The 12128-nt window shown below is 43.3% G+C and overlaps 1 protein-coding gene across 7 annotated transcripts in view; it reads right to left on the bottom strand.

Moving 5' to 3' along the window:
* The window catches only part of RIPOR2 (RHO family interacting cell polarization regulator 2), a 173264-nt gene that overhangs the window by 28149 nt on the left and 132987 nt on the right, over positions 1 to 12128 (bottom strand). For all 7 annotated transcript variants that reach the window (XM_039857147.1, XM_039857151.1, XM_039857148.1 and 4 more), the window contains exons 8-11: positions 9448 to 9511; positions 2518 to 2561; positions 1427 to 1552; positions 961 to 1109 (exon numbers count right to left, since the gene is read on the bottom strand). In XM_039857147.1, coding sequence (XP_039713081.1) covers positions 961 to 1109; positions 1427 to 1552; positions 2518 to 2561; positions 9448 to 9511 — 383 coding nt within the window. The remainder of the gene's footprint in view (positions 1 to 960; positions 1110 to 1426; positions 1553 to 2517; positions 2562 to 9447; positions 9512 to 12128) is intronic.

Raw genomic sequence — 12128 nt, 5'->3', positions numbered from 1 at the left:
GATTATTGTTCAGTTGTAAAGAAAACACTCAAAAATAGAGTCCCGTTCATTTTAGTTGACACAGTCTCTTGCGTGATTGAGAGGAGAGAAGCAGTCTGTCCACACGGACGCCACTTATCGTCATGCCATCTGGTCCATCCAGCGAGACGAAGCTGCGTTTGAGATACCCATGAGTACAAATTAGGAAGAGGGCTGGGCAAAAAGTGCTGACGCTGATTCAGTGACAAGGCACCAGGGCCTCCTCTGTGTCCTGCCCTGACCCTCCGTATTGTACAGGAGGCCCTGGATGCGAACACACAACACATCACAGTGACCTGGTGACACAGCCATGGCATAATACCACGTGTAAGCGGCGTGTGTGTTTAGTAATGCGGCATGACCTTCCTTGCGGGGTGACGTGGAAAACCACTTTTTAAGTTCATCGGTTTGACAAAATGTATTTTCTGTTCTTTGGAAGAATTCTATTTCAGTAAATAGAGTGTGGAGGGACTAAAGATATTCAAAATTTCCCAGAGTAGTGAAGGGTACAGGAGACGAAAACATAAGCAACTAAAATACTACGTCGAGAATCAGGATGTTTCTAAAGTCAAAATACCTCATATTGGACAGTTATTTTCTTCTAAATCAGTTTATTTGAGAGACATATTTCCTCATACATATTTAAAGGCAGAGAAAGAGGGAAGGAGGCAGAATAAAATATTATAAAATGGGATATAGAAGAGGAGAATAGTGCTAAGACAGAGGCTTCTCTCATGTTAGCTTGTGTGAACCTCACAGCAGAGCTTGTTAAAAAGATTCCTGGGCCCTGAGCAATGCTGACACAGTATGTTTGGGGTGGAGCCTGAGAGCCAGCTTCTGGAACAAGTTCCCTGGATATTCCGATGGTCTGTGTACCATCTTTGAACAGCACTAGCCCATAGCATATATTTCTATATGATAAAATTGAAAAGAGGAACTTACTACCAAGCGATTTCCAGGTTCAGTTTGACGGTGCCAAGGTCATTGATGTCAACAGCCAGCACTTGAGGCCGGGCTGCAAACAGCTCTTTGGTCTCACAGGTCACGCTGCCGACCAGGAGGTGGGTTGCCAGCCCTTTGACCTCTGTGACCTTGTCAAAGAGTGAGAAGGAGAGGCGTTAGAGGACAGCAAAAGGGACAGATAGGGCACTCTTTTTCTTCCTAGCCAGTTCAGACATCTCTTTCAGAATCACAGCTAACATCAGAGGTGGGTATTTCCAAAGCCCAGCTGACACTGGCTTTGCCCGCTCTGACACAAGAGAGGCCGTCTTCACCACATACTTGTGGTGCAGAGAGGAGTCTCTGGGACGAGGGGGTGGCAGGTGGAAGTTATGAGCAAAGGTTCCTGCCAGCGGGATCATCCAGCTGTGGCACCAGGAGACAGCAGACGGCAATGACAGTACTGTACCTTGATGGAGATCAGTCCAGCGATCAGGGGCAGGAACACCATTTCCTCTCCGTCCCAGCTCTGCTTGCCATTCACTTCTATTTTGCCTTTCAGTTTCCACCTCTGCCGGCCATACTTCATGAAAATCTGGGAAGAGATAAATGGCACATGATCCGCCGCCTCCCTTCCTGACTAAACACTGAGATCGGAGGGCAAGCAAAAGCAGCAGCTGCCTCCGCCTGCTTCTCCACCGTCTTCACTCCACTCCCTTAGTGTCCACCCTTCCAAATCTCCTGTGAGCTGGCGTGTGAAGCAGATGAGGAGACGGGAATAGACTTCAAAAGGGGGAGAGCTCTGTGTCGGAGGCGGGGATGTGGAGTGCTTTCTTCAGTAAAGGGCATCGCACCGTGCCCCTCTGCTCACTCTTGTTGCAATTCCTCCTCGAAGGCACCAGAGCACAAGACCACAGCATCCCGTCCTTGTTATCGTATCCCCCACACACCATCTCTATGTGCTGTAAATACTAACTGTTAACTGTCCTGTACCCATCGATGTAAAAATGTTTCTCCACTTTGCTTTTGACCCAGTCCTAGAGATCTCCTCTTTGCTTTCTCCCACCTTCTTAGTCTCTCACGAGTGAATTTCATGAGACTGTCCTTATGTCTCCTCCTCTGATTCTAACATGCGAAATAAGCGGCAGAACTGCTGTTCTCCAGAGCACTGTCTCAGTCCGTTGAGATCTTGCTGCCGGGCATGACCTCAAATATTTGGCTCAAAGAAAACCACTTATAAAACTTTTCTATAAGTTTGGCAGGTCTTTTGTTGACACATTCTTAGAAGAAGAATGGGTGAAGGGTCATGATGCTTATACATTACTCTAAAATGGTTCAGCAAAGTAACAACAACAACACAGCAAATATGGCATTATGTTAAAAATCGGTGAGTCTAGACGAAAGGTCTCGCATCAATCTCCAAACTTTCTTACTGGCTTAATTTTTTTTCAAAATAACAAATGTAAAAAGAGGAAAGATAATTTAAGACCTGAAATACCGACAGCTGACCCCTCCCTCTCCAGATTTCAATTCCAACGCCCAGCCTGATGCAGCACTTACCTCATACTGATCTCCAGGACAGAGGCGAGCGAAGCCGGCCAGACCTGCAAGCAAGCGATCGGGCGTGAGGTGCCGAGCACATTCCCCCTCCTCCCAAGCCCATACCGGCACATCCACATCGATAAAACTCCCAAGCCCGTACGCCTCCGATTTCGTGAACTCATGCAGTAATCTGGGGGCCTGTCTGTGGGAACAGCTATTGTTGGAATTCCATCCACCACCGCTGGGAGGACACTCCCGGATGAGGGGCGGAAAGAGGGTCTTTCTGTGGCAGACGTCTGTGCAGCGGGGACTAGAACTGCATGTACCTGTGGCCGGTTTAAGATCCAAGCAGATTCCAGGATCACAGAATTAGGGCCAGAAAGAGATATTAATTTATTTACCCAACATATTCCCTTGTAAGTCAACTGCTCTCTTGTTTTTCTTTCTGTGCCAAGATTTGTGATTTCTAATAAGTGCCTCCCACTTGAGTTAATATTCCGTGTATGTATTCCCCTGGCCTCTCCCCAATTCACTCATTTCTCTGTTTTTCTCATCCTATTTATCCAGCATAATAATACTAGCACCTACTGTGTCAGGAAATCACTGAAGGTGAATTATCATTACACAAAACTAGTGATTAAGAAAACAGAATCCAACCAACCATCCAAACAACAACCACCTGAATCCCCAAAATGAAGGTGGGGCTTCTCTACTGCACCAAGCGGCAAGTCGTTCCTAACGGGACATGGTCATTTTGAGACCTGGTGTGACATCCAGAGCAGCAGAAAACACACATCTTGTTAGACTATATGGCCACTATCCTGGGACATCTCAGGGACTCTAAGTTCATGGTTTTTTTCTTTCTATAGACAGTTATTGAGAGCTCGCAGTATGTGAACATCTATGCTTTGGTGGTAATAGTCTGGAAATTCAGAGAGACTTTACCAGTACCCACAATCTGGAGCAAAATATGGTTAAAGCCCATAGGAATGAAACAGACAAGGACCTGTAGGCAGTAAGGTGGAGTTAAATCTAAAGTTAATTTCTTTTTAATCTATCAGCTAGCCTACTTTAGATCATTTATCTAACGCCAGTTTCTTCACCTTTCAAATAGGGATAACAATGTCCACCTCATAGATTGTTTGTAAGGACAATAGACAGCGTTGGCACATAGTAGGTACTTAATCGGTGATGATAATTAGATATCCAGGAGTGTGATGATACTATTTATTGAGCACATGTCATTTACAGTTCATTTAAAAAATGTAATCGATATGAAAAAATATAGCAAACTGACACATGAGAGGGAGGACAGCAGTAGAGAGACAGTAAAAAGAGATCTTTACTTTTTTCTATATTTTGAATTTTTTAAGACTGTTACTTGTATAATGAAAACAAAGCAAAGGAGCTCTATTTCAGTTAATGTAGGATAGTTTCACAGAGGAAGAGAGGATTTAAACAATAGAATTTCACCTCTGGGAAATGAAGGCATGGGCGAGAAGACACCTCCAGGCAGAGTGAATGGCGTGTATTCATTCAACAATATTTCCTTAAGGCCTACTGTGTGTCAAGGATGGATAAAGTTGTAGGGAGGAAGGCATGTGAGTCACACGCATGCAATGAAAGCAGGGGACTAAGTTGTTAGTAGAGGTTTATCAGTAATCTCAGCTTTATGGTAATAAGCTGATTTCTTGCCAATCACAAGGCAAAGCCCTTTATCCTAATAGGGACCGGAAGACAAAGTTTTAATCAAGGAATAAAACAAATTTAATAAAAATGGGCCAAAACTTTTGCACTTTTCATTTTCTGGTGAAAAGAACCCATTACATTTTATGATAAAAAATTCTAGTTCAGAATTCAGTACAAATCTTTAGAGTGAGCTTTTAATAAAAGACAGTATTTATAATGTAATATGTATTAAGAAAAAAGGGAGAGAGGACACAAAACTTTACGTAGAATATGACCTCCACTACATAAAAATGTATCCACAGAAAAAGAAGTCTAGAGAAACATACCAAACTGCTAAAAATAATTATCTCTGAAAGGGATTATGGAGAAAGTTAAATGTTTGATATTAAATAGTATTTTTTATTTGATTTTTTTTTCAAATAACGTGCATTTATTTTGGAAGAAAAAAGACATGAAAAATATCACACACGTTGGCAGGCAGCATCCACACAGAAAAAAGGCTGGTTGGATATTCATGACAGTTTTAACAAATGTTAGCACTTAATGGAGTGATTATGTATGGTTTTAGTTCTTGGTATGTTTCTTAGTATTTTAAAAAATGAGAAGGTACCACTTTAAAAAAGTTAAAACAGAGAACTGGGAAGATCAAAACAATCCTTCTCTTTTCCTACAGCTGGCCTAAGAGGAAATAATTTTGATTAGCTGGTACGAAAGCAGTCCCGTGGTTCTCAGATTCCTCACGCATAAGCCTCCTCCAGCTGCCACTTGTGACCTTTGAGTACTTTGTTTTTTATATTAGTTTCCACAAAATTTTTCTCACTTAAAGCTGATGCAGATGATGTCACACAATGTGTTTTGCCTTCTATGAAGAGCCCTGTTAAGTTGTGAGACTGTGGGATGAGTGAATCGGTTTTCCACCTGTCAGACAGACATTGCCAGGGTTAAGGTGATGGCAAAGCTCCAGGGAGGCTTGGAAAAGTACTTGCTGTTGCCACTACCTGCCAACAGATGGCAGTAGTCCATCAGCTCGTCAGGCCTCCCAGCAAGGGGGCCTGTCCATCTAGAACCAGTTTTCACTAATGATTAGAACATAACAAGCCACTTAAAAAGATCTACTGCAATAAGAGCAGAATTAGTGAAGCCGATTTTCACTAGTTATTTGCTGGAGGATTTAGGTTTTTTTTTAATACTTATGAAAGAAAATATAATTGATTGGTTTTCCAATAAAATCCAAAGTGCTCTTTAAAAACCTCTGCAAATTAGTTCATGATTCATCTGTTGCCTATCCACCTGTGCAGTGACAACAGAAACCTGGTGAAAACAAACAACAAAAACTGACCTGGTATCAGTGCTGGATAAAGGGGAGTGAAGGGGAAAATCCTTTGAAGCTTTACCTTTTTTCCTTTCAAAATTACCAGACATTTCATATCTGAAGAACTTATCCGAATGAGAAAAGTACTTGGAAGTGACATTTTTGGGCATCTCGGCCCATGTTGATAAAGCAAACTTCCTTGGAATTGCTTTAGTGGTGTCACACTGATACCCTGATTATAACAATAACGTAGCAGATGGCGACAGCAAGGCCGAAACAGTTCTGGTGCTCTGCTTCCTGAACTTCCATCTGCTCGTGTAAGTCACGTGCGATACTGGGTGCAGAACTGAAACTAACGCTGGGGCAGTTACAGTTACAGCCTAGTGTCCTTTAAACCTGGCCGGGTTTCTTTCCAACTCTGGTCTGAGGCCTGCTGGGATTCTCACAGTTGGGAACAGCTTAATGTTTCTCAGTTTTGTGATTACTGTGTCCACGCCAAAGACCGTCGTGGGGGATGGGCATGGGGAGGTGGTGGGGATGAGGGGACTTTTGTTTTCCTGGTGCATCTTCCTGTAGCTTTTGAATGTTTTACCCCAAACACTTATCACAGATGAAACAGCTCCTCCACTCTTTGTTTGGAAGGCCCAGATGCAACAGTGTGCAGATGACATCACTGCCCACCTTTTCTGCCTATGCTCAGGGACCTTCCTGCCAGAATAACACTTCTCATTTTTCCTAGTTCTATAATGATTTTCCTTTCCAAGGTTGCACTTTCTACTCCAAGGAAAACAGCCTTGTAGCTGAATAAGCCAGGAGCTTCCGTTACAGGCCTTACTGGTTTATTAACCAGGAATAAATAATGCAGATATATGAGGGAAGATAGTTCTTCCCTCTCTGGAGGCCTGACTTGCCCTGACGGCTGTCGGGGCCAGCACAGACTTTTGGATATATACACTCCCGGAACTTAATTTGAACTAAGTAATAATTGGGAGAAGAACCAGTTTTCCCTAAGAGATCGCATCTTTTAACCTCCATCCTGGTCAACAGTTCATGGGTCTGATGCTCCTTATTTAGCCTGGCATTTGAGGCTCTTCAAAATCTGGTCCTAATTCTCCGCATTCTTCTCCCAACAAACCTTCAGGCTCACCAGACTCCCTGTCACTTCTGGATGTGCTGTTCCCTCTTTGGTGAATGCTCTTCCAGTCCTGTTCATCTGACAGAACAGTCCCTCTCATTCTAACTCAAAGGTTGCATTTGGAAGCCTTCCTCCCCCTAGACAGATGTGTGGCACCCCTCCATCCTCTCCACCTCCCCACAAGCTTCCACAGCAATCTGGTCACACTGTTGGCTCAGTAGGTCACTTGTTCCACTGAATTAGAAGGCACTAACTCAAACACCCATTTTCCCCAGTAGACTGTGTGGGACTCAAGGACAAGGACGATCAATCAGGATGCAGCCTAGTGCTTGGCCAAGAGCAGGAGCTCGGTAAGTGCTTGATCAATTGTCTTTATCACATTACCTCCCTCTCCTCTCAACAAAAACATGTGTTGGGGAAGGGCACAAACGGAAGTGTGGAGGGTGTGGCAGGAGGAAGTTGGGTTACCAGGTTTGAGAATGTTATGAAATATCTTCAGTTTATGTCAATATATATGTCAGGGTGGCTATTTTTACCAGAGTGAATAACAGTACGAAAGTAGCTAATTGCGAAGATGTACGATTTCTCGGCAGTGCGAGAGATCTTTCCTTTAACGAGACAAAGGAAGGTTTCCATAGGGGTGTCAGCCTGGAAAGCCTTCACAAATGTAGTTTCTGAGTTTTTGTGTTAGATTAGGGAAGTGGAAGTGAGTTAAATGTATAATGAAAAGGGAGAATTCATTTCAGGCCCAGCCGCCAGCCTAGAAGTTCCAGATCTGGTGGGCAGGGGCTCGCTCTGCTGCTGCCCCACCCCAGGTGCCTGCGTGCTAGGTGGAAGAAGACCCTGCCATAGGCGAGACCATCCTCTGAGCAGCAGTTCCTTGTGTCTGCTCAGCTCTGTTAGGACTTCCGTCCTGACACGGAGCTCCGACGGGGTGTACTAGGAGCCAAGGGCCCTGGAATTCAGTTTCAAATCTGACTCCAACTTATGGTGTGACTTCTTGGGCACATCACTGAATGCCCATTTCCCATCGATAGAATGGGAAACGTATCACCCCACCCCAAACTGATGTGTTTGATAACAGTGAGAATCAGATATGGGGGAAATGTGGCAGGTAGTCTTTGTGTCAACAGTGAGAAGACGTGCGTGATCTGAGTTGCCCTTGGAGTCCAGGCTCTGTGACTGTGGGTTTGCATGGATAGGGCCTGGGTGTCGGGGGCAGGAGAGGAAACACTGATTTAGGGCACTTGTTTTCCAGATTCGGGCTGCTGATAGAATCATCCAGAGAGTCAAAAAATATATATATATTCCAGGGCCCCTGCCCCAAGATGTGCTGGGAAAAAGGCAGGGCCTGAGTGGTTTTAGAATGACTGTCTTGGGCGAGGACCTGAACTGCAGAGAATGTACCTAAAAAACAAAAAAAGTGCAAATGCCGACCTTGGTGATTAAGTGCTGAGATTTAACCCTGAATAACAAACTGGTTCACTATCTGATCTGCTAAAGAGCAGAATGTACCATCTGGGGGCTGAGAGTCAAGGTTGTTTTGTTCTAGGTCTACTTATTCAGAACAGCTGTCGTGCAGAGTACTTGACAGAACCATTTTCCTCCAGAGTTAGATGACTCATTCAAAAATGAAGCTTTCCTGTTGAGTACTTCTTAGAAAAAAAAAAAAGTCCCCCTTCTCTGCTCTCTTAATTGCAAAAAGTAGACAAGAGGGTGATTAAACCCCCACTAGCAACTGAGGGATTAAGCTGCTAAGAAACCTCAGAATAAGATATGCACGAGCACCAGCCCTTTTTGCTGCTGTCAAGTGGGCTAAAACTCAGAATAAAAATGCACTTGCTATGATGACTGTTTATTTGACAGCCCTGGTTGGCCACTGAGTTGTAAATCTGACAACACCTGGGTGACGCTCCATCTTCTAAAATGAGAGTTTTAGCAAGATGCTTTGGTATAAATTAATAATGCTTCCAGATCGGAACTTTCTAGAGTAAACACCAAAAGGGCCCGGGGAAAAAGAAGAAAATGTACTGTCCTGTGGGTGTTTAACAGGAAAATTGGTAGGTAGTTTACAGGGAATATGGAGCATAAAGGAACAATTTAAATGCCACCATGAAGGGGCCGACAGACAAGTGTAGAAAGTGGGATGTTCTGTACGACAACCGTTTCTACAAGTCTACAGCAGGAAAGAAACAGGGCGGGGTCTGTTTCAGATGAAAGCAAATCTAAAAGATACACCTAATGACCAATTACGATGCATGGGCCCTGTTTGGAGGCTGTTTGAGCAAACCAACTGCACAAAGCATTTTTGAGACAACTGGGGGAATTTGGTAATGAAGTGCATTAATAACAAAGACCTATTCATTTTTATCAGATGTGATATGTGGTAATACTCAGTGTCATGGTTCTGTATGAAGATGTCCCTGTTCTTTAAGCGATGCGTCTTGAAGTAAATGGGGTCTTTTTGTTTTATCAAAAAGACTTCTATTTCTTCAAAGGAAAAACAGAACAGATGAAGCAAATATGGCAAAATCTTGCTAATTATTAAATCTAGGTGATGGGCTTATGAGGGGTCATTGTAAAATTCTCTTCACTTTTGTGTATGTTTGAGATTCTGTCATAAATTTATAAGTGTATAGGCAAGTCCAGGACAAGCAGGCTCTGGAGCATCAATAAATTACCACAGGTGGGGAGGGTTGAGAGTGGGTGGTACAGAGTCTTTGCAAGGAAAATAAAAATAGCGTGTGCTCCCAAGCTTCCAGGAGCTCTGCAAGGGATGGTTCCTTACTCTCTTTGATGGGGAAAAGAATACCTTTCATCTTGATGGAGAACTCCCCCAGCAGACTCTCTAGCTCCGCTTCAATGGTGCACATATTCTGTGAAGGGTACAGGAGACAGGCATTAGAGTTAGGCTTCTTTCACACAAGAGCTCAAAGCACATGACGTTCTAACAGCCTGAACAACATTTACCTGTTTGCAATGAGCTACACAGCACTGCCTGTGAAGCACTGACAAAATGTTTAACCTAGATGTAAGCAAGTCTTCTAGTGTACAGGAAATTCAGAGCATAGAACAAGTTACATTATATGATAAAGAGATGAATCTAGAATGTGGAATATTCTATAAGATCTGTCCTGGATTCTACGAAAAAGCAGTATCATGGAAAAATTTCAGATGAGACTAAAGAGACAACCAAATGAAATGTGTTAACTTGGATTACTTCCTGATTTGAAAAACAAGTAAATTATCTGAAATTGTTATGAGACAAATAGGAGAAATTTGAAATATTTAGGGGAGTGGAATGACATCTACCAGTTACTGTCAGATGACTCAGCCAAAATAGAAGAAAAAAATGAGCTTATGAGAGAGAGGGAAAGCGAATGTGGCAAAATGTTACCAATTGTTAAGCCTATGTGAAAGTATATGGTGTTAATTCAATATACTAGTCTTGACTTTTCTGTAGGTTTGAAATTTCTCTTAATAAAAATTTGGGTCAAAAAAGAGCCCAGGGGCTCGATTCTACTCAAAGCGCATGAGGCAGAGTCCCTGCTGTAACGCCACAGGACCGCAGCATGATTGCTGGGTCTGACCAGACGCCTCGCCTCACTCCAGCGTGGAACGGTAGAGGAAGAAGGAGCGACACCATCCATGCTTGTGATTAGATATGTAACTAGTCCCACCCTACTTCCTCAGTAGCTGAGGACCTGAACAGAGCAATCAGATAGAAATCGAAAGGAAAAGTGCAGTGCCAGGGGCTGTCCCAGTGAGGTCCCCAGCCCAGCCCTGGGGGCAGCATCTGCAGGCTTCTCCCACAGTAGTCAGCTGGGGGCTAAGCACAGCCAGCTCTGTGAGCACTGACAGATACTGCTTCCACTTGAATTTTATTTGCTGAGGATTTCAGGATTAATTTGTAAGGCTAGAGGTTCTAATTCTTATTTGTTTCTCTGCTCTGCTTCAAATGATCTCTCTCCTGAAAGCTCTTAGTACCTCACCTAGCTTAGCAAAGATGGGGGAAATTCCTGAAGTCTGAACTCTGTGCAGCTTGAAAGCTTTGAAAACAAAATCTCAGTATGTAAATCAATTTTCCTCCTCAGAGCATTGGGTGAGTCTCTGTGAAAAAAAAAGCATGACAGTTTCCAAAAATAACAATGTTATCATGCATGTCAAGATTGCTACCAGTGTCTTTGAAAAATGGGGGGGAAGGAGAGGGTAGCTAGTTTAACAGTTGAGGACATCTGTGGTCAGAATTTCCTTCTGTCCTACTCACACAGCCATTGATGAATACTGCTGCACCTGCAAAGGCACCCAGAGCATTCTGCCTGAAAGTCCGTCTTTTGTGATAAAATCCTGGCTTTTTTATGTGAAGGTACAAAAATCACTGGATGTCAAGCAAGCTATGAAGCTACAGAAGTCCTGGACTTCTTCACTAAGGCTGCCCTTACTCTCGCCGATATACATTCTACATTTTCGAATTTGTGAGCAAAGTCTGAGGCCATGCTTGGCTCTTGACCAAGGTTGGGTGCTTCTGAAATGACCTGCAAATGTCCTAGGACGGGCAGCTCTTACAGGCGGCGGGCCAGTTATCTGCTTGGGGACTGTGAACAGCTTCTATAATTGGCAATTGCTCTTTTGATTTCGGAGACATGTAGAAATGAAGTCTCATGAACTAGGGCTGCTTCTAAGCCAGAGGTTCTCAATCTTTGGGTCCATCAACTTGAGAAAATCACATTATTTCCACTAACCTCTAAAATTTAACATGTCCATGTGTCATGAAGGTAGAAAACAAGCCACAGCAGTATTACTAGTACCTGTGACTTTGACACTGACAGAAATGACATATATGTTCATGTCACATCATTTTTTGCACATATCTTGAAAAATCATTGATCTTTTTCACTCCTCTGAATTTCGCAATTTCAAATAACTAGTGCCACTGCTAGATCTTATCATTTAATTTGATATGTTAATAAAACAGAAGCATAGTAGTATATCATGATACATTTGATTTTTATATCTTGATTACTGATAATATTGAAATAATTATATTTCAATATTTGTTTCTTTTGAATTCCTATGTGTTTTATTTTCTGCATTTAAAAAGCATTATTCTGTAAGAGGTGCTTAGGTAAGAAGCCCAGTTTTAGACCACGAAAAGAGACACACTTGGTGTAGGCAATATGCAGGGCTGGAGTGTATATACGAAGCAATTCTGTATGAGTCATCCAAGAGCCTCCCCGCCCCCACTCACGCCCCCACCCCTGCCCCCTGACGCCAAGCCCAGGGCTGAGGCAGATGCCCAGCTCTGGGAATTGTCCAGCAGACCCCCATCAGGCCGATGATTTCACTCATGAAATTTGACCTCTGAACAGCGACTCATGGGATGATGAGAAGTGCTGCTTTAATAATTCAGTCGTTTCATCAAAGACAATAGTATCGGGTGACGCTGGGAGAAGCAAAGGCCTCCCTGTGTCATGTGTTTGGACCCAGGAGACA

This window comes from Pteropus medius, unplaced genomic scaffold, assembly GCF_902729225.1.
Source record: "Pteropus medius unplaced genomic scaffold, Ma_sr-lr_union100, whole genome shotgun sequence".
Taxonomy (NCBI): domain Eukaryota; kingdom Metazoa; phylum Chordata; class Mammalia; order Chiroptera; family Pteropodidae; genus Pteropus; species Pteropus medius.
The sequence above is the reverse complement of the archived record's forward strand: the minus strand, read 5'-3'. Positions and strand labels throughout refer to the sequence as shown.